Raw genomic sequence first — 22,700 nt, forward strand, 5'->3', positions numbered from 1 at the left:
AAAACAAAAATAAAAATGCTGAGGGATTCTTCAGAAACACATTTCACACTCTCTCCATTATTGCTCTAACTGCATGGGTAGAGAGAAAGGGGAGTGAGTGTGCTTGAGTCAGAGACCTTACTCAGGCTCACGCAGAATCACACACACAATGCTAAAGTCTGATTCAGAATTAATTGCAAACTAAGGAGTTTGTTGCATTAAAAAAACCCAACTTATCCCTTCTGTTTTACAGTTGCTTATGGGATGCAGCCGGGAATTACAGCACGGAAAATGTCGCCAATGCAACTGCTGGACTGCATTCTGCTTAAATACTGGCCCCCAGCTGCACTCAACTGGCCAATTGGCAAAGTCAGGAGCTTCCCATTTTTGAAAAGCAGAAGGCTAAGAGCAGCTGGGATTTTAGCGGGATGCAGTCTGGTGGCGGCATTTTCCATACAATAATTCCTGACTGCATCCCATAAGCAAATATAAAACGGAAGGGGTAGGTTACTTTTTTAATGCAATAAACTCCTAAGACTATATGATGTACCTGATTTATTTGAAGATTTGGCCCCTTCTGTGTTGTCTGAACTTGATAATGGACTTTCCTGCCTGTTAATTGGATCACTACAAAAGAAAACAAAAAGATTACAGGAAAAGATTAGCACATGGAAAACTGAAGAGAAAAAATGAACATACTAACAATCACACCTTCCATGCAAACAACTGGGAAGGCTTTTCATAAAGAGGAAAACACACTCTAGAACTGACAGGACCTTGCCAAGCCAGTCCTATACACATGCTCTGTAACCTCTGATGCCAAGACCTTCCCAGAAGCCAAACTCAGACTTATACTCTAACTTCAGGACAGTTTTGGAGGTGAAGTGTTACCATATATTTTAATTATTTATGAGAATTTGTATCAGAGTGAGCAAAGTGGGGTCTGCAGGCCACATAAAGCCTTCCAGGGCTGTTTTTCTGGGCCCAATAAGGTGTCTTATTTTTTTGTAAATGCTCTCTAGGGTGTATGGGGAAATGTTCTCCATGTTTTTGTGTCCCCCCCCCCCCCAGGCCATTTTAGGTTCAGGAGAATCCTTTTTTTTTAAAAGAAAAAAGAAGAGGTGACCAGAAAATGACTTCAGCTCATTTCCTGTTTTGTTTTGTTTTGTTTGTTTTTTAAGGCTTTCCCTGAGCCCAAAATGGCTCAGGGGTCTGGAAACATGATGAAAATGCTCCTCTCCTTAGAGGGCATCTGGGGCAAAAAACAAAACAAAAAACAAAAAATATTTGAAGAGGGTGGCCCTCCAAGTTCTACTGTGGGTTAATGCAGACCTCTGTCCTCCCACAGTTGCCACCCCTGATTTTTTTACTTTATACTTCAATCAACTTCTCAAGGCATCATACAAAATGTGTAATAGATTACAGAGTAAGACCAATGGTGGATAGCATGTGGACCTCTGACAGCCTTTGTGGCTGAAGAGCAGGGTATAAATACTCTAAATAAATAAAATGCTGTTTGGCTGCAATGCTCATCAGCCCTAGTCAGGATAAACAATAGTGAAGAATGAGAGTTGCAGTCCAAAAACTGAGAGGGCTACAAGTTGTTCACTCCTGCAACAGTGCAAATAAACTTCTTCTAATTAGGCTAAGACTGAATTTGGTTTGATGAAACAAGGACATCTAGGTTATCAGTACCCAAAAAGTCTTTTTCACAGAGTCTACTAAGTACCAATACTAGGCCCCATACAGACAGGCCAAAATAAAGCTGCTTCGGGTCACATTGGAGGTATGCTGTTTAAATGATGCATGTGTCCTAAGAGTCTGAAAGCCACGCCAAAGCTACACTCCAGTCCTAAGGACTGGAGTGTGGCTCTGGTGCAGCTTCCGGACTCTTAGGATGCATGTATAATTTAAATAGCATACTTCCATTGTGACCCGAAGCACCTTTATTTTGGCCTGTCTGTATGGGGCCAAAGAGATTGGAAATGTCCTAACCACCTGTTCCTTTTCAGTCTAAATAATTTCTACATAATCACTCTGTGTAATCTCATAGGCTGACAAAAAACAGGAGTCCATTTCTTCTCTAACAGTCTCAGCTAAAGAAAGGATTTCAAAAATTTATATACATTCACTGATCCATTCTGGAAACCAAAAGACTATGCTACAAATGTACAAACAGAAGGTGCAATAAATAAACAAATAAATAAATGCTATCTGAGGAATAGCTAACAAGGCTAATACGATTTTAGGCTGCATCAATAGAGAAGTAATAGTGCCACTCTATTCTGCTCTGGTCAGGCCCCACCTGGAATACTGTGTCCAGTTCTGGGCACCACAATTTAAAAAGGATGTTGAGAAACTGGAACATGCCCAAAGGAGGACGACTAAAATAGTGAAGGGCCTGAAAACCATGCCCTATGAGGAACGACTTAGGGAGCTGGGAATGTTTAGCCTGGAGAAGAGAAGGTTAAGTGGTGATATGATAGCCCTGTTTAAATACTTGTCATATTGAGGAGAGAGCTAGCTTGTTTTTTGCTGCTCCAGAGACTAGGACCCAGAACAATGGATGAAAGTTCCAGGAAAAGCGGTTCCACCTCAACATTAGGAGGAAATTCCTGACAGTAAGGGCTGTTCGACAGTGGAACAAACTCCTTCAGAGTGTAGTGGAGTCTCCTTCCTTAGAGGTCTTTAAACAGAGGCTGGATGGCCATCTGTTGGGGATGCTTTGATTTAGATTTCCTGCATGGCAGGGGGTTGGACTGGATGGCCCTTGCAGTCTCTTCTAACTCTATGAGATATTGGAAAGTTTACTTTTACAATTATATTACCTAGAATCTCTAAACTACTATGGTGAGTATCTATGCTAGCTGGAGGGGGGGGGGGGGGGAGGATTGTGAGAATTATGGTCCAAAAACATTTTTTCAAACTCTGCTGAAGGCTAAAATAAAGTCCCATCTGTCATGCCTACATTTCAACTACTTAGGCACAGCAGGTGAAATCAAGACAGAAGCAGACTCTTTTCCTTCTTCCTAGACCTTGTCACCATTTTATCTCACTGGTCTATAAGTGGGTCATAAATAAAATTGTTATATCTTTAATATGTAATATTAAATGTAATAATCATGTCTCTTCAACATGTTAGATGTAAAGTTAAACATAACTTTAAACAATATTTGTACATCTAAACATGTTGCAGTAAACCTGTACACCACACGAGGCCACTATTATTGAACATAAATTACAGAAGACCTGATGTTTTGAATGAGAAGACCAACACGCTATACTGGAAGACACAACTGCCAGGAGACAATGTATCCAATCTAGGTATTGAATTTTATATTGTATAAATGCCACTTTCTTTAAGCCATTTTATTATATTACTGATAATAATTAAAAAATACATTAACATTTGGTTTTTAAAAGAATATGGTTTATTCCATTAATGTAATTTTGTTAAAATAATCAAGAAAAATGTTTCTTGCAATAAAGTGTTTGCTTAGAAATTATCATGTTATGTCTGAAGACTTTTCCAGTGTGCCAAGCAGTCATCTGTGAAACCTGCAATGAACTTCCAGTTCTACTTCTCAAGCCTAAGCCGTATATTTCGACAGAAAATATATTCATCCATTTATGGAGCTGCCACACCCACAGACGTTTGTGGGATACAGGTAGTTTATCTCAATGTTAATTAAATCTTCTTGGATTTCCAAAGTCCCCATTTAAATTATTCAGGAACAATTTACATTTACTTAAAGGTAAAGGTAGTCCCTTGACATGAATGTCTAGTCGTAACTGACTGTAGGGAGCGGTGCTCATCTCCATTTCTAAGCTGAAGATCCAGCGTTGTCCGAGGACTATTCTGGTTATCATGGAACCAGCATGACTGCACCGAATGCTGTTATTTTCCCACTGAGAAGTGGTACCTATCTATCTACTTGCATCTGCATGTTTTCGAACTGCTAAGTTGGCAGAAGCTGGGACTAGTGACTGGAGCTCACCCCTTCATGCAGCACTTGGACCTCGAACTGCCAGCCTTCTGATCTTCCAATCATCAGAACTGACATCTTAACCACTAAGCCACCGCATCCCCTGAGATTTACTGAGAGGAGCAAATTTTTGAAATAGGGCAACATTTAAAGCCTAAAGCAGTCTTTATGGTTACACCTTTAACAATACTGTATTCCAAGAAATCAGGGAAAAGAACTAAAATGGAAAAATTAAGATTATGACAAGATACTAGAAGCATGTCATTTTTCAAACCTCTGTAAACTTTAAGCATGCACTTAAATAATTTTAAAATCAGTGGTGTTAAATGCACTGGCTACTTGTGAGTGTAAAGGTAGGGTTTATAAATTATTAACCCACATGTATAACATTTTGTCCTTCAGATTTTTCTTCACTACCATAATTTGTGAGTATCAAACCACATTTAATAACCATAATGAAGCTAAAATAGAAGAGTCTGACTCAAAAATGAAGGGCATTTAATTATCTAGTATTACTAAATGATACCAACAAGTAAAGATAAAAAAAGTGCTGGTAGAGGTAAATCTGTTTGGGTGAAGATAAATTAATTTAAGGACAGAAATAATTCTGCAGAGTTGCTACAAAAGAGAGAGAGAGAGAGAGAGAGAGAGAGAGAGAGAAGTTTGTAACAACTACAGAACCATCACACTAATTCCCCATGCAAGCAAAGTCATGCTTAAAATTCTGCAGCAAAGACTCCTATCATATATGGACCATGGAATCCCAGAGGTGCACGCTGGTTTCAGGAAAGGAATAGGCACTAAGGATCACACTGCAAATTAACTTTGGATAATGGAGCACATCAGGGAGTTCAAAAAGAAAATCTGAATGTGATTTATTGACTACAGCAAAGCTTTCGGCAGCATAGATCATTAAAAGATATGCCTAAAAGAATGGGAGTGTCACAACATCTCATTATCCTGATGTGTAATCTGTACTCGGGACAAGAGGCTGCTGTCAAAACAGAATTCAGAGAAACAGAATGGTTCCCAATCGGCAAAGAGGTCAGGCAAGGCTGCCTTCTATCATCTGATCTATTCAACCTGTATGCAGAAAACATCGTACAAAAAAGAGGCTTAGACTCAGAGGCATGAGGAGTGAAGATAGGAAGAAGGAAGATCAACAGCCTAAGATATGCAGACAACACAATAGTACTAGCAGAAAACAAAGACCTGGAGCAATTACGAAGGCCAAGGAGAAAAGTCCCAAGGTCAGATTAATGCCGAACATTAAAAAACAAAAATAATGGCTGCAGAAGATCTACAAGAATTTAGCCTAGACAATGAGAAAATTGGAATAGTCAAGGAGTTCCCATACCTTTGCTCAAATAATGATCAAAACAGAGACTGCAGTGAGGAAATCAGAAGACTGGGATTAGGAAGGGCAGCTATGAAAGAACTGGACAAGATCATAAAGTGTAAAGACATAACTCTTAACATTAAAGTGAGGATAATGTAAGCTACTGTATTCTCCACCACCATGTACAGATGTGAGATTTGGACAATGAAAAAAGCATAGAAAGAAAATAAACATACTTGAGATGTGGTGCTAAAGAAGAGTACTAAGGATACCGTAGACGGACAAGAAGACAAACACATGGGTTCTAAAACAGATCAAGTTAAAACTCTCTTTGGAAATCAAGGTGACTAGATTGAGGCTGTCATACTTTGGCCACATCATGAGGAAAAATGAATCATTTGACAAGACAATGATGCTAGGAAAGGTGGAAGGCAGTAAAGAGAGAGGAAGACCACATGCCAGATGGTTAAGACTTGGTCAAGGAAGACATGGGCCTGGGCTTGCAGGACCTGAGCAGAGGTTGAACACAGGGGGACTTGGAAATGTCTCATTCACAGGGTCACTAAGGACTGAAGTCAACTCGAAGGCAGTTAACAAGAACAAATGCTACAAATTAAGTATTTGAGCATACTTGCTAATCATTCTCATTTATTCTCATCAATTATGAAGAACACTAGATGCCCAAACGCTTGGAAAGCAGCATTCATTTGGGTACAAAAAACTAATTTCAATTATTAAAAATGTGGAGGAAAAAAGTTCTGCCATGCAAAAATAAGCAGAACAAAGCAAATTTAGGAATTATATGTGTGCATCTATACAATGTGGGACTTGATCATTGTTTTAAATATACAAGCTGCCGGTAGTAAAATCACTGAATTATATTGGATGCATTCTGCCATGGAAGTCTACATGATCAACATAGATCATAGAATCATAGATGTACAACTGTATTATGTTTTACATTATCTCCTACATTATTTTCTACAATTTTTGTGTTACAAAAATACCACAGTTGACTTAAACATTGACTAATGTGAAAATATCCAAGAATTACAGTATAAGGCTAGATGAAATACTAACCTTTGACTGCTGAGTTGAGAAGAAGGTGATATCTTACTGTGATGCTCTTTATAAGTTAGTGGAGCGCATTTATCCTTAAAATTCATCTGGACAGTCAGTTTTTCTGGAAAATTTGCATTACTGCTTTTTGAAATATCACTCATGGCAGCTTGTTCTTCAAAATTTTGTCTCTTGCCTATAGGATCAAGAGTTAAAATATTCTTACAACATAAACATAAAAGAGGAGTTTAAAATAGCAGAGAGAGATGCTTCTGAAGTATTAGTCTTAACAGTATAATAATTGCCCATGCTACTTGGTATTATTTTAAAAAGAGAAACCTGAATAAAAGGAACTGATGCAGGCAGTCATCTTGGCATCAAAGATTTTTAAGGAAACTTTTTTTAAAAAAATGTCCTTATTCCTAAGGGCTGTGACCTTACAGCTCTATAGAAAACATTGCTGCCTAAACTAAGTACAAGAATGTTTCATAACTTGTTGCACTGATAATGGGTCCAGGATATATCCTACATGTAGAAGAAAAAGAAAAAGAAAAGAAACAGTACAGAAAAGCTCAGTCAGAAATTACTTACGTTATTTTTAAAAACACATCACCATTAATAGTTTCTCTAAAGCAGTCTCTGAAATCCTCTTCTCAGAGACGTTTGTGCTAGCCAGGGAAAGGAGTCTTTGTTCAGGACTTACCAGGTGATCTCATCATCTCATTGTGAAATCATCCCTTCTGCAGACTCTACCTTCTCAGACAGGATCTCTTTATCTGTCTCCATTTTTGTACTGTCACTAGGTGTAATTTCCATCTGTATATATACTAAACAATGGAATTGCTACCAGAGTTTGCAAAGTTATGTTTGAAAACTAATTTGATATGTTAAATGTTAGAAAATGGGAAGTTATTTACCACCAAAACTAATCAATGAATTGGCTAATCATTAATTATCTGTTAACTGGTAATGAATTCATTACTGCAAAAGCTAATTTCCAAACCCAGTCATGGAATTTATAGAACAGCAAGGATGTTTTTACTTTTGACACTCGGGCACATTTGATCGCTGGCACCTTCAGACATGTACTTTTGGTCATTTTAAAGTTGCCCTCCCTAATAAAGATGAATCATAGTAGCCTCACAGCTTGCTCTATCCCTCCTTCCTTAATAAGAAGTGTTATCTGCAAAGTCAGTTAGAACATGTCCTCATTTAACTCAAAAGTTGATTTTTTTAAAAAGAAAGGCACAGGGAGGGATGGGGTGAGCTATATATTTTTTGGCTCCAAGTTTCAGCACTACCAAACTTCTCAGTGTATGTGATCCATTGCAAAAATGTTGTGTGAAAAGTAGAAGAGGGAAGAGGTGAGGGGGAAAAGTCAAGAGAGAAGATAAAGCCAAGAGGGACTGGTGAGTTGGAGTTATTACTTTCAAGCTAAAAGATTCATTTATTAATTCCATGCTCTCACCGTGTCTACTCAGAAGTAGGAGTAGTGAAAACTTTTAATTATTTAAGTGCCCAGCGATGAATAAGGAAACACTGAAGAACTATTATTATTATTATTAACCTTTATTTATAAAGCGCTGTAAATTTACACAGCACTGTACAATGGGATTCAATGGCATTCAGTGCACATTGTTTTAAGCTACATATCTACTATTAGTCTAAAATAATAGACTAACTTCTGTTACACATTCCATTAAATTCAATCACCTCTCACCTAGTGATGAGACTTTAAAAAGTGATGTTAGAATGTAGTATACATTAATTGCAATGGCTTAGATCTTGAGTTTGCTGCCATTGGCAGGAGTATCCCCTGAGTGTGAAACACTCCCAATAGCTGAGGTGGAGAGCCAAATTTCACTGATTCTCTCCCTTTCCTACAGTCCACTGTACCCTTCTAAAATCTGATTTGGAGTATTGGGGACCCTCTGGAATCTGCCTATGTATAATCATGGGTAAGCCAACATAAGGACAGGTTGCCTACCTGTAACTGTAGTTCTTTGAGTAGTCATCTGTTAATTCACACAAATTGGTTATTCTGCACCTGCGCAGAAAGCTTTGGAAACTTGTGGAATCGCTGGGGAAACATTTTGGCGGTAGCCCCACCCACCCATATATATATCCCTACCATTCCTGCTCTTTTCTTCAGTTCCAAAGTACACCATGTAGCAGAATGTGAAGAAGCATAAGTGGGACATGACCAATAGGGGAGGATGGACGGGTTTGTGTGAATTCACAGATGACCACTCGAAGAACTACAGTTACAGATGGGCAACCTGTCCTTCTTCATGGTCTCTGTGAATGCACACAAATGGGTTAGGCTGGAAAGCTTTGAAGAATGGAGGAGGGAGATCATGACAGCAAGCATATGGTAATACATAACTTTATTAACTCACAATAAAAGTTGGAAATACATACTAAATCTGAGTATGTCTTGTACTGAGTATGCCGCGCACACCCCCCATTATTCCTTATGGGATGAGCCGCCCTTTCTCCCAGCGCGGCTTTCAGCATATGCTGAAAGGAGTGTAAGGTGCACCCACATATGACGCAGGTGCACTGTATCATTAGGAATTCAAGGACATGGGTTACATGGACCCGGGATGGAAATAGTCCCTTCTCAGTCTGAAAGATGAGGAACTTATGCCATTTGAGGTTATAAGACTTCTGGGTTGAAGAATTGTGGGCCACAATGGTAACAGTGTGGATGGATTCTCAAAGAGGAGTCAGGGACGGATTCTCCAAGCTACGAGGTGAAGAGTGTCACTATCTGGATGTCGAACCTGGTCATCATGGATAGTGAGAAGGTCGGGGCAGGGTGGCAGACAGAGGTATTCTGTCCTGGAGAGCTGAAGAAGTGGAGTGATGAGGATGGCGTCGGAGTGATCCATCATTCTGGCAATGACTCTGGTGATCAATGGAAATGGAGAGAAAGTGTATAGCATCTTTCCATTCCAATCGAATAGGAAGGCATCCCTTTGGAGCCCTTAGCCTAAGTCCTGGAGCAGAAATGTGGGCACTGATGGTTGGCATTTGTTGTGAAGAGGTCGACTTGAGGCAGTCCCCATCGACTGAACAGAGTCAGTGCCATGTGGGGATGGAGTGTCCATGCATGGCAGGAGCCAGAAGATTTGCCGAGTTGATCTGCCAGGTTGTTCTCTTCACTAGGCAGATGAAGAACTGGGATGATAACGTGTCTCTATGCACCAGTCCCATATGTGAAGAGTAAGGTTGAGTAGGGTCTGGGATCTTGCTCTCCCTTGCTTGTTGATGTAATACATGACAGTGGTGTTGTCTGTCAGTAGCATGATTGTCTGGTCCCGAAGGAAAGTTTTGAAGGACTTCATGTCTTCTTGATGGCCAGCATCTCAAGTGCCTTGACGTGGTATAGCTTCTCCCGGGCAGACCACATCCCTTTGACTGTGAGGCCGTCTGCCTGGGCTCCCCATCCTTGGAGGGAGGCATCCATAGTGAGAAAGAGTTGTGATTGGGAAGGCAGAAAGGGCATTCCCACACAGAGTTCAGCCACCACAATAAGATCCTGGCGACCAGTCAGTGAGCCACTTGAAAGGATGATCCATCGAGGGGTCAAAGACAGAGAGGCACCAAGATTGGAAGGGTCAGAATTGAAGCCTTGATCAAGGGGTAACATATGTGGTTGAGGCCATATATCTGAGAGCCACCTGAGCAGTGTGAGAGGTGATCCTCCTGTGTGATTGTAGCTCTATAAACGCTGAATTTGTCCTGGGGTAGGAAGGCTATAGCTCTCTTGGAGTCAAGCAAAGCCCCAATGAATTGGACCTTTTGAGATGGAACGAGGCTGGATTTGTCCTCATTGACTAGCAGGCCAAGAGAGTCCAAGAGCGCCAAGGCAAAGTGGACGTTTTGATGCAGAACATGCTTTGAGGAAGCGACAAAGAGCCAATCGTCTAAACAGGGAAAGACGGATATGCCATGCTGATGTAGTTAGGCAGCAACGACGGCCATGCACTTTGTAAAGACTCTTGGAGTCATAAAAGGGCTTAAAGGTAGGGTCCAAAATTGAAAGTAGTCAGTCCCAACAAAGAAAGTGAGGAATCTACAATAGTCTTGACGGATTCCAATGTGAAAATAGGCATCCTTGAGGTCGAGGGTGGCGAACCCATCCCCTTCTTGTGGTAAGGGAAGAATCAAAGAAAGGATTACCATGCGAAAATTTTTGTAAAAGATGAAAGAGTTTAACAAACACAAGCCCAAAATGGGCCAGAGACTGCTGTCTTTTTGGGGAACTACTTTTTTGGAGTGCCATGGCAAGCTGTTACTTTTCATCAGGGAGGTCGTCAAAAAGTGGTAGAACTCTCTCCCACAGATGTTGCTAGTAGGACCACATAAAGGTGGAATAGTTGGCAACAGAGAGTCGCCGTCACATGACATTTTCTGTTCATGGCGTCAATCTTTCTACCTTCCTTGTCTTTAAAGGTCATTGAAGTCTTCAGGGTATAATGGAGCTGCAAGGCCTCAACAATGGCACAGTTAGGCCGTGGTTGCTCTAACAACCAGGAAGCATCAAAATGAGTGATGCAATAGAAGTTTTCTATCTTCCTAGACTTCTGAGGAACTGTAGCCAGAGCATTTGATGAAAGTTATGCTATTTTAACCATGGAGGGTAGGAAGGCAATGGACATGGGAGTGGGAACTTTGTCATGCACCCTCTCATCAATAGGACCCAGGGCATCGGAGTCCATATGAAGGACATCAATGTTGAGGGCACTGGTCATTTCAATGACCTATTCGGCAAATGAGGAGACATCATCCGTTGGGGAGGCTGCATTGTGGACGACCAAAACCTGACATGGGCAGTGAGCTCTGATTTTATCCAGAGAGGTAGGGTAACTAGAGAGCATTGAGATGGAGACCATGAACGAGGTCAAGCAGGTAATGGCTCACGATGGGGCGGTGTCCGGGGGTGGTGTTCGGACTGATGCCTGTGAGAAAGGTTGGAAACTTGAGGAGAGCAAGTGATCTGCAATGCCAAAGCGGAGAAGGGAATCAGCAACCTGGCTCAAGAAGAGAAAGACTGCCAATGAAGCTCTCAGATGAGAAGATGATAAATGACATCCTGAGGGTTGAGGAGCACATAGTATAGGTTAGCCTCTTCGTCATAAATGAGGTTGGAAGGGTGCTTAGTAAGAGTGTAGTCATGGTACCGATGGTCAGTGTGAGCCTCCTCACCATGCTCCTCTTGGTACTGTTGGTTGGCACTGACATCCTCAGGGTGGCAGCAGGGTTTGAGAGAAGCAGATAGTCGATCCCTACCCCGAAGCATAGAGGTGGTCACCATCAGTGGCAAGCAGGGAGTTAAATGGAGAGGAGGTTTTGGCGGGGGGAGTATCTCACCCTTAGATGCCAAACCTATATCCACCCTATGTGTAGCAATGGGATCGGGGACAGCCATTGGCACCTGTCTCAGAATGGATGGTCTTTTTGTGCTTTTTGTCATATTTATGAGGAGAACAGTTGGGGTCAGAATGTTTGCGCTTCGAAGGTCTTCCTTGGGCTCACAGTCCTTCTCCTTAGAGGAATCTCTTAGGGACAATTTGCATCCTTATCCTTAATAGAATCTTTTTTGGAAGATTCGGCGAATTCTGATTGAGATTGAAGGGTCTTCATCGATGGGGAAGGCTTGAAGGATGTGAAGCCGAAGGGTCAGGATCTGGCGGTACAGAGCCACCCAGACATAATTCCCGATTTTTCCAAGCCTGTGGGGTGAAGGCTCTGCAATGGGAGCAGGTGGACACATTATGCCCCTTTCCTAGGCACAGGAGACAGCTGGAATGAATGTCCTGGTTAGGGATTTTCGCCCTACATTGGATACATTTCTTAAAGGATGTGGAGCAGGAAGCCATGACTAGGCTGGGAAGAAGAGACTGGAGGTGGGGGGGACACTGCCACCACAAATTCAACCTGAGTAAGTGCATTAAGAAGGGGCACTCCGTAAACAGGTCAAACGATTAGTAACCAAACCAAACTGTTAAGAAGAAGAAAAGTTGTTAAACAGTCAGAGGTTAGAGAAAAAAAGGCCGTAATTCTAACAACAAAGTTCCTTGAGGCAGCTAGTGTGGCGGACAAAAGGAACTGGAGAAAAGAATGTGAACACTAGGGATATATATATATGGGTGGGAGCAGCTGCCAACAAAAAGTTTTCTCTGGTGATTCCAGAAGTTTCCAAAGCTTTCTGCACAAGTGCAGAATAACCCATTTGTGGGCATTCACAGAGACCATATTTGGTATGACTTCCAAATAATTTCAACATTAATTGTGAACTGAAAGGAATTTTAATTCTTCAACCAGGTCAACTGGGCTGATCTAAATTTTTAAAAGGATTTATTTTTAAAATATGTTGGTAAAATAGTATGGAAAGAGTCTTACTCTCAATGGGAAGAAACACTTTATCAGGGAGAAGATTTCCACAAGCTGCAGTTTTAAACAAAAGTGCACGAGCATTGCTGACTTTTCTAACCTCTTCTGAATCCACTGGTAGCTTTGCAGGGAAAACAGAATGCTCTTCTTCACTTGTGGCTGATGGTAGCAGTTTTGGCTTCTGTTACAAGACAAGATCTAACTTAAAATACAGCAAGTGCATACATTCTACGATGTTTTTAAATTAAATAGACATCTAAGCCAACATTCAATCATGAAAGTCTTATCCAGCAACTTTGGCTTCTGAAATTTCTGCAAGAATTTCTCTTATAAATGGATATTGGCAGTAATAAAAATTAAAATCCTGTTCTGTTACAAAAAAAAAAGGCTGAAATTGTCAGTAATCTGAATTCTGTGGCTGCTAATACATTTTATGATTTTTTAAAAAAAACTTTGGGGAACTGAATTAAGGGGTAATCACCATACTGCCTATTGGAATGCATGTTATCTGTTTTTCTGTTCAGTACAGAGACACATTATAACACTTGCTAACCCTCCAGCCTCATGGAGGCTTTCTTGGCCATTACATCACATCTTCTTTTTGACTCCCACATTACATCACAATATTTATTCATGTGGTTATCTATTAACCTTGGCTTTAGGCAATATCCCTGCCTTGTCTCCCAATGACTAGACCATTGTTAAAACTGAACACCATATATACTTGTGTGTAAGTCAAAAAATTTATACTACAAAAGTGACCCAAAAAAACTGGGTTGATTTATACATGAGTCAATACAGTAATAAGATGGCAGGGAGAGAAATAATTCACTCCTCAAGCCTCTTCCCAGCCCAGCTGCTTCTGCAGGAGGCAACGAGGCTGAGAAGGCGCAGGAGGAGGGAGCATTCACTCCCCAAGCCTCTTCCCAGCCCGGGTGCCTCTGGAGGGGACAGCTGGGCTGGGAAGATGCAAGAAGAACAAATGCTCCCTCCCCAAGCATCTTCCCAGTCTGGCTCCTCCCAGAGGGGGCAGCTGGGCTGGGAAGATGCAGAAAGAGGGAGCAGGACATCCTTTACATGTATGATTATGTGCCCTTAAGTTTACCCTTGACTTATCCACAGGTCACACAGTGGGTCCTTGTTATCCGCTGGGGTTTGGTTCGAGGGACACCCCCCCCCCCAGTGGATAACAAAATCCGTGGATGCTAAAGTCCCATAAAATATAATGGCATAGTAAAATGGTGTCCCTTATATAAAATGGAAAATCAAGGTTTGCTATTTGGAGTTTATAATATTTTTGAATATTTTCAGTCCGTGGATGCTTGAATCCATAGATAAAAAATCCGAGGATAAGTAGGGACGACCGTATAAAAATCCAGAATTTTGGCCTCAAAACCTACTGTTGACTCCAGAGAGCCAGTTGCAGGGCAGGAAAGGTCCATGGGGAAGAGGGGTTGATGCGGGCCCAATCCTGTTCATCTCCACTTACCTTTCCCGCCCTCAACTGTCTCTGAGAGACAGCTGGAGGGCTGGGAAAAAGGGCGGGGGGAGAGCTCCCGCCCCAAAAGCCCCACCTCCTGGTGTAGAAGTCTCGCCTCCTGGCACACAGCCCAGCCTCCAGGGGACAGAAACCCCTACCCCGGCATGTGGACCTGAAAAGGTTCATCATCACTGGCATAGAGTCTTAACAGTAATGGCTAAATTTTTGGAGCCCAGTGAGAACTAATGTAACTATTTTTTGTGAATAAATAGATTTTTCAGAAGCATACTCTGATGTAGCTTTTCCTCATGTCTAGTTTTAATTAAGTACAGAATACAGAAAGCCCTTCAAGTATAGAATACAGAAAATACGCACATGATCCAACGGGTTGAGGCGTGCACAAGAGACAGTCCTTGATTCAACTGATTCAAAGTTGAAAGCATGGAGACTGGAATAAAAAAGCAAACCATGTTAATTAATAAACAATTTGAAGTCGAAGGCTTTCATGGCCGGCATCCATAGTTTTTTGTGGGTTTTTGGGGCTATGTGGCCATGTTCTAGAGGAGTTTATTCCAGACGTTTTGCCAGCATCTGTGGCTGGCGTCTTCAGAGAAATAATAATAAACAATTGTTTGATTTTTTTTGTCCCCCCCTCCCCCCAAAAAAAGTTTACACGTACACTGACTAAAAATGCTGCCTTTGTGAACTGTTCAATGTACCTCAAAAACACTTTGTTGGAATGCAAAGCAAAAGACTAAATGGCAAGTTAGAAAAGAAAGTGAGAGAGTGAGAAAGCCCCTAGTCTGTTTATCAAATAGAAAAAGAATTGTTTCTTGCTCTGCATCCCCTCTAGCTCTGCTACCAAACAACTACATTTTATTGGGACTCATGAAATCAGCAAGAGCAAGAGATGAGACATCTGAACAGCAAATGACAGGAACTTCATCCTCCTACACACAAAAAATCCTAATAATAGTTTGATACTGACAATGAAAAATTGTCAGAAACACTTCAACTACTTCCAATTTTTTAGCAGTTACACTGCTACAGATTTACTCGCTGCTGAAAAAAGTGAACAATTACAACGTCTGCCTTTTAAACATCTCAAATCCTTTTGAATCATATACTCCAGGGTGCATGCCATCCCGTGCTCTCACAAAATGTTAGAACTACATCCCCTCCCTCCAAGTCCCCATACCTAAAACTAGAAGGTGGCCTATTTTCAGGTGTCCTTGATGAGGCAGATCCAAAAAGTTTCCTTTGTTGTTCTCTTGGTGTAAATGGTCTTCGAGTTCTTAAGGTTCTTAGTGCGTTCCGTGCTTCATTTATGATCTCAGCACTGGTCTTCTGGACAGCTAATGGAGGCTTATAGAAAGCTCCTGAATATTCTTTTTTACTTTTTGAAGATTGCATTTTTTGTGTAGAAAAGTATATTGCAGAAAGCAGTTCACACACTACACAGAAGAGATATAAAATATAGCTTATTTATCATATAAGTATTTCAGAGTTCTGATCACATTCTGGTGCATATCTAATCCCTCTAACTCCCACTGCATTGGTCATTAGCCCATACTGCTCAGCCATCTGTTTGCATTGCAGATTAGCATGGTCATTCTGGTTGGTATATCTAGCAAAATGGCTGTGATTACAGGATTCCCTGGCACTCCATTGTTCCTACCAGCAATAGTATATTTGTGTTACTTCTTGGTATAATAAAATAATAGCTGCAGGAAACATGCCAGCAAACCTAAGACATCAAGAACCACCATACACATAGGATCACATCAAATTAAGTTCAAAGTGCACAGAGATGGATGTTCATCCACTGGCCATTTTTGAGTTGTGCCACCAAACTTTAATGGCAATGAAGACACTTGATTTAAAAATTTTTTGTGATTTATGTCTGAAATTTGGGGGGCAATTCAGAAACCCCATTAAAGCAAGCATTTCCTGTTTAAGAGGGATTTTGTTGTTATTATTGTTTTGCTGCCAAAACTCAGCAGTGTGATTTTGCAATGAAATATGGATGGTTTGGTAGTGGCAGATGGTGGCCTGTGGCTGATCCCAAGAGGATAATATTAGTCCCTGGAGTTACTGAAGTTGCTAATTCCTATGACAAGAGTTTTATACTTAGTATAGTGTTGCAATTTCTCCATGTCTGTCAGATGTCTAAAGGATGGATCCAGAACTTACATAAGACCTGCTCATGTAAAACCTAAGATATCATGACCAAAACTGTGCATGTTGTATTTATTGTAATATCTGAAAACCAAAGACATTAAATAAATGTCTGATACCACCTCAACTATGCAAAGAACAGCAAGATGTTTCTCTGTTTAATCTCCCCACCCCAAACAGATATTTTATAACCCAAACATCACCTTTATATTTGATGAAACAAAGTGGGTTAAGACCTAGATTCAGATATGTGCATCTGGGCTAACAGAAGTAGTTCTTTCCATACTTTCCCTTTCACAGCAGTACCCCTGACCCCAAGAAAATGCTATATAGGGTCAGGGGAACATCTGAATGGGGTGAGCTATGGCTTGAGAGAATCCGCAGAAATGAGGAAGAAGCACTTTCCATGAGCAGAGCCCTTCTGTCCATGAAAGGTTGATCCAACTGCAGAGTATAAATCATTGGCGTATATAAATTTCCCTCAACTTCTATGAAGCATTTTGCCTCCAGAAGACATGTAAATGCCTGAATGGAGTCCACCCTTGTGCAATTCCAGAGGCTCAAGACACATGTTTCTGGAAGACCTCAGAGTAGTGCTGAACTGTGGCTCTACCTAGAGAAGATCATCCACTGAAACTCAGTGATCAAGTAAGGGGGCCTTAGTCAAAGAAGCAACCAAGAATTCAATGGTAGCTCTGAAGGCACTGAGACGAGAGAAACCATAAATGGGCCAGCAATGGAAGAATTGGATGTTGTTAACTGCCCGCGAGTCAACCCCAACTTATTGCGACCCTGTGAATGAGGTATCTTCAAGATCCCGTCCTCCTCTGCTCTGCTTAATTCCTGCAAATTAATCCCCATGGTCTTCTGGACTGAATCTATCCATCTCGTGTACAGTCTTCCTCTCTTTCTACTACTCTCTATCTTTACTAGCATTATTGTCTTTTCTAGTGGTCCATGCCTTCTCATTATGTGACCAAAGTATGACAGCCTCAATTTGATAATCTTGGCTTCCAAGGAGATTTCAGGTTTGACCTGTCCAAGGGCCCATTTGTTTGTTGTTTTAGCTGTCCATGTTATTCTAAGCACTTTTCTTCAGCACATCTCAAATGAGTTGATTTTCTTTCTGCCTGCTTTCTTTACTGTCCAACTCTTGCATCCATACATGGTAATGGGAAATACAATGGCTTGGATGATTCTGACTTTAGTGCTCAGATGTACATCTTTACTCTTCAGTATTTTTTCTAATTCTTTCATAGCTGCCCTTCCCATTGCTAGTCTTATTTTTATTTCTTAACTGCAGTCACCATTCTAATCAATGTTTCAAAGTAATCAAAGCTTGCCTTTACACTTTCATCTCTGACATTCCTTAGTAACTGTTCCAAGATTGTGATATTTCCCGATAGTATTATAGATGTTGTCCACATATTTTAAGACTGATGATGTTCCTTCCACCTGTCTTCACTTCTTCTAAGTCTAACCCTGCTTTTCTTATGTTTTCTGCATACAAATTGAACAAATAGGGTGACAGAATGCAGCCTTGCCTCACCCCTTTACCAACTGAGAACCAATCTGTTTCTCCGAATTCTGTTCTAACTGTTCTGCCTCTTGTCCTGAGTACAGATTTCTCATTAGGTTTATCAAATGTAGTGGCATTCACATGTCTTTGAAAGTGTTCTATAGGTTTTTGTGATCTATACAGTCAAATGCCTTGCTATAGTCTATAAAGTACATGGTAATTTCCCCCTCTGGAATTCCTTTGTGTATTACATGCCATCATGGAAGAGTGTATGGAAGGGTGGTGACAAGAAAAGTCAAAGTAAAGCCTGTTTGGGGTTTGCAAGAAGCAAGTGGAAGATACAGCATATACATGAGAGGAAAGATTCTCAGGTCTGATGGGACTAAAACTGGACATTTTTGCGTTTGACACAAAACTGATGAGCGTAAACTGTTAAAATTGACTGAAAAAGAATGTAGATTCCTGCCTATCCAGCTGGCATGTGGTGAATAATGCATGGGTCTGTAGCCACCTATTCTGGGCCTGACCTATAAGTCTCAACCCCAAGATCCCCCAAGAAGATCCTTAACATGGGTACATGGTGGCTAAGGCCTCTAGTTCCCTCCAAATAGATCTGTCCAATGCCCAAATTACCACCCCAACAAAGTAATAAAGCATCAAATACATGATGTGACCACACAGCAATCCACATGTACAGCTCATGCACAGAGGAAGCCTGGGGATGCCCATTGAAGAAAGACACCTGAATCACAATCAGGGAACAATTTATATTCACCTCAGGTAGACTGAAAGGGAAAGGTGACTACTTGTATAACCAAAAAGTACCAGTATTTTTGTTTACTTAATTCTGTAACACAAGAAAATGTGAAAAAGTTAAAGGGTGGTCAGTACTTCTGCAAGGCAGATACTGAACAGCATGGGGCGTGGGTGATATACGTATGTGGCACACCACAATTTAATAGCCATGAGACTGAATAAAAATCCTCCAGTGCCACTCTTTGCAACAGCTCTATACATACAAGCAGAACTATCATAACACACTCCCTCCCAATCCATTCACGCACAGCTCATCCAGTAAGATATCGTCAACTATGGTATCAAAAGCTGCTGAGAAATCCAGGGTAATCAACAAGGAAAAACTTCTGCTCTCTCTCACACAGGTTAAAAATCAGGACAATTACGGCTATTCTGATACCATGCCCTGTCCTGAAACCTGACTGAAATGTGTCCCGACAGTGTTTCTTCCAAGAATGTCTGAAGATGCTGAGACACCACATGTTCAAGTACCTTACCTCAAAAAGGGATATTATTGATAGCAGTAACTTTCATAGACTTCTATGTGCAGGGAAGTCCTCTTCAGGAGAGTGTGCATTACAACCTATTTCAAGGTACCACGTGCTTCCCTCTCACATTCACTGTTTCTGCACACAAAAATCTCTTTTACTGCTGTGTACTTTCACATCATTTCTGACTTATGGCATTCCTACAATTAATCTATCATGGGGTTTTCTTGGCAAGATTAGTTTACAGGGAGTTTGCTACTGCATTCTTCTTAGGCTGAGAGACTATGACTTGCATTTACCGGTAGGTCAAGGAATCCCGTTTTGCTATCCAATGTCTGAAGGAAGTGCCTTGACCAAAAAAGCTCTGATCTGGAATCCAAGTGCTTAAGGATGAAAAAAAAGTGAAGGCTTAAACCTATCTGCCTCTTTGGAAAACATTTCCTGGGACCATATATTTGATTTATGGTGTATCAATAAATGAAACAATTGAGAAGAAAATAGCAATAGTAAATTAAGAAGATGAATGTTTCATCATGAATGTCTTACTGAGAAATGAGTAAATTATTGTCTTAGTAATATATAACTACATAGCCACAGGTTATATCAAAACATTTGAAACACAGTAAGATATCAGATGAGCTCAATACACAAATAACATTTCGTGTTATTTGGTGATTGTTTGTAAAGACGTGTTAAAAGAGAGTTCTTCAGTGCTTTGTTTATGCATTATATTTAACTTTTTTTGTTCTTTTCAGCATACAAATGAAAAATCCTAGATATTAAGTCAAATTTGAAAAATCCACAGAAGGGGGGTTATTTGGCTTGAGTTGCAGTACTGAGAAGCAAGCACACTGTCTCACAGAGCAGTCTTTAAGTGCTATGATCTCCTAGAGGACTTCCAACACATATTTAGTGTGTATTCTCTACCCGCATTCCAAAAGTACATTAGAGGTTTTCCACATATTCTAGACGGATGATGGAAAAGTATCTTCAGTGGCATTTTAGTACAGTGCACCTGCTCCAACAGCGGACTTGCCATCCACAGATCTGAGTTTTTGTGGACAGCAACCCCCAGCTCTTTCAATGGGTGCCTGTGTAATGGCTGTGCATGCAGGCATGAGCAGGCATACATGCCCATTGAAAAGAACAGGACTTAAGATCCTGTGTCTTTTGCTATCCATGGGGGGGCGGGTTTGGAACAGATCCTCTCTAGATAGCAAGGAATGACTGCACTTTCATACATACACCACTTAAATTATTAACATTTACAGTTTGAATCACATAACTTGTACCCTTGTCAAATGCAACTGTTGCTAGAGAAATGTATTTTGGTTCAACCTGGCACCAAAGGGCTGAACAGGGTAGGAAGAGCTAGCTGGTAAGAAAGTTAGGTGGGATCTCTCCTCCCCATCATGTGTAACCTTCCTACAAGCTCATCTGATCTAGCCCATTCTGAGACCCAGGTTTTGAAACTTGAGAGAGAATAGTAAAGCTCCTTGGAGCCCTAATTATTATTGTCCTGTAGTCTTATTATTAATGGCAAAGGACCAGTAGAGAAGTGCTGGGAGAACAAAACATTTCTTATGTTTAGGAAGGAAATGTCTCTCTCACATACAAGCAAATTCTCACACAAGAGATACTCACCTAAAATTGGGCTGCTATATATTCTTAAGGCCAAAAACAACAGCTCCTTGAGTCTATGGTAAACTTCATTAGATAACTGTGGGTTTTTTTTTTAAAAAAAAAAACACTTCCAGCTGAAGATTTATAGAATAATACAATGATGATATCTCAGCAGAATCTGAATGATAAAGAGAAAACATTTATTGTCAAAACAAACAAGACAAGTGAACAGTGCTATCTAGGGATTGTTCTAATGGAAACCAACTAGAGCTGCTTTCTATTGCAAATGCAAACTAAAATTACAGCCAAAACAAACAAGTATGAACATCGCACACAGGATGGATCACCAAGTACAAAATATACATCCCCAGACTGTCCATATCACATATCAGTGAAGGATTCCTTCTCAATTATGCAGTTTAAGGCACCATGCCAACTGAACTACTTTGTAGAAATCAAGCTGCTATTGTTAGATACTATTATCGATTGACTGGATATCTATTCTTAATTCACTACTTCTTACACAGAAAAACATGCCAATTTCTCTTCTAATACAATTTCTCAGGATCTATTTTTATTTTTCCCTTTTGTGTTCCTTTTGCTTTTTTAAGCACAACCATACAAACACTATGTAGTTATTTCAAGAGATCCAAACATCGTCCCACAAAGTAACTGAAGACTACTTCACACAGAGATATACAGCACTTGATTTCTGCTCTTATTTTCATCTGGGCACTGGCACCTAAATATAGAAAATGACTCCACTAACAAAGCACTGTGATGTGAGGAGATATATAAGTTCCATCTTAAATGGCTTATTTGCATACATCTTCCCATGATGGATCCAACATGACTGCTTAAATCAGCCTAGAGCAGTTGCTACACAGGTTTGGCTAAGGATTCAAACACCTCTACTGAAGGCTGGTACATCATATTTTTCTCCTCTCACATACATTCTGTTTGAATATTTCTTCTCCACCGAATCTGATTTTACGCTTTTAAAAAGGTATATTGCACTACCATTTAAGTACTGCTGTTGAAATACTGTCTACTCAAGTCATAGAATACTTCTTCCCATCCAAAATAGTATCCATTCTTTTTGTTATGTCTGTTTTTAAATATATAATTGGCCCTCCATTTTCACGGGGGATCTGTTCTGGACCCCCCAAGCAAAAATGCAGGTTCACTCTTATTCAAGTCCCACAGGTTTGAATGGAGCGCGCCCCCGTGCGTGCGGCAAGAGCACACACGCTATTGCAAATAGCGGAAATTGCCCCTCTGTGTATATTCAAGGGCACGGATCTCAAATCCGTGCATTAGGAGTGGCAACTGTATATAGTATCCATTCTTTTTGTCTGCAGTTATATATACAAAGAGAGGGAGGAGCAGAAAGGCTGAGCAGGGTCTAAATTACCTCAGTTGTACTGAAAAAATTGGATCCACACATACTTAAAAATAAAGGCAAAGGTAGTCCCTTGACATGAATGTCTAGTCATAACTGGCTGTAGGGGCCGGTGCTCATCTCCATTGCTAAGCTGAAGAGCCAGCGTTGTCCAAGGACTGCTCTGGTGGTCATGTGGTTATCACGACTGCACCAAACACTGTTACCTTCCCACCATGGTACTTATTTATCTACCTGCATTTGCATGCTTTCGAAGTGCTAGTTACAGTAGGCCTATTGTAGTTAAAGTAGGCCCACTGAAATCAATGGGACTTATGTTAATCGTGACTAATGGTCAGGAACCTAGGCACCTGGCTATAATAATGAATAATAAAATTTTATTTCTATCCCGCCTCTCCAATAAGATCAAGGCAGCTTACAATAATAATAAAATTATTAAAATATAAATAA

At 40.6% G+C, this 22,700-nt stretch overlaps 1 protein-coding gene across 6 annotated transcripts in view; it reads right to left on the reverse strand.

Annotated features, from left to right (window-relative positions):
• Positions 1 to 22,700, reverse strand: part of ARMC2 (armadillo repeat containing 2) — a 69,699-nt gene that overhangs the window by 40,057 nt on the left and 6,942 nt on the right. For 4 of the 6 annotated variants that reach the window (XM_089530609.1, XM_089530610.1, XM_089530607.1 and 1 more), the window contains exons 2-8: positions 20,870 to 21,026; positions 19,235 to 19,363; positions 15,444 to 15,699; positions 14,621 to 14,693; positions 12,775 to 12,946; positions 6,385 to 6,559; positions 530 to 606 (exon numbers count right to left, since the gene is read on the reverse strand). In XM_089530609.1, coding sequence (XP_089386735.1) covers positions 530 to 606; positions 6,385 to 6,559; positions 12,775 to 12,946; positions 14,621 to 14,693; positions 15,444 to 15,658 — 712 coding nt within the window. In that variant the 5' untranslated portion in view covers positions 15,659 to 15,699; positions 19,235 to 19,363; positions 20,870 to 21,026. Of the gene's footprint in view, positions 1 to 529; positions 607 to 6,384; positions 6,560 to 12,774; positions 12,950 to 14,620; positions 14,694 to 15,443; positions 15,700 to 19,234; positions 19,364 to 20,869; positions 21,027 to 22,700 lie in introns of those variants that run through there. The other 2 variants (XM_089530608.1, XM_089530612.1) reach the window with 2 other exon arrangements.

Source organism: Sceloporus occidentalis, unplaced genomic scaffold (genome assembly GCF_023333645.1).
Source record: "Sceloporus occidentalis isolate IW3139 unplaced genomic scaffold, rSceOcc1.0.p SCAF_6, whole genome shotgun sequence".
NCBI lineage: Eukaryota > Metazoa > Chordata > Lepidosauria > Squamata > Phrynosomatidae > Sceloporus > Sceloporus occidentalis.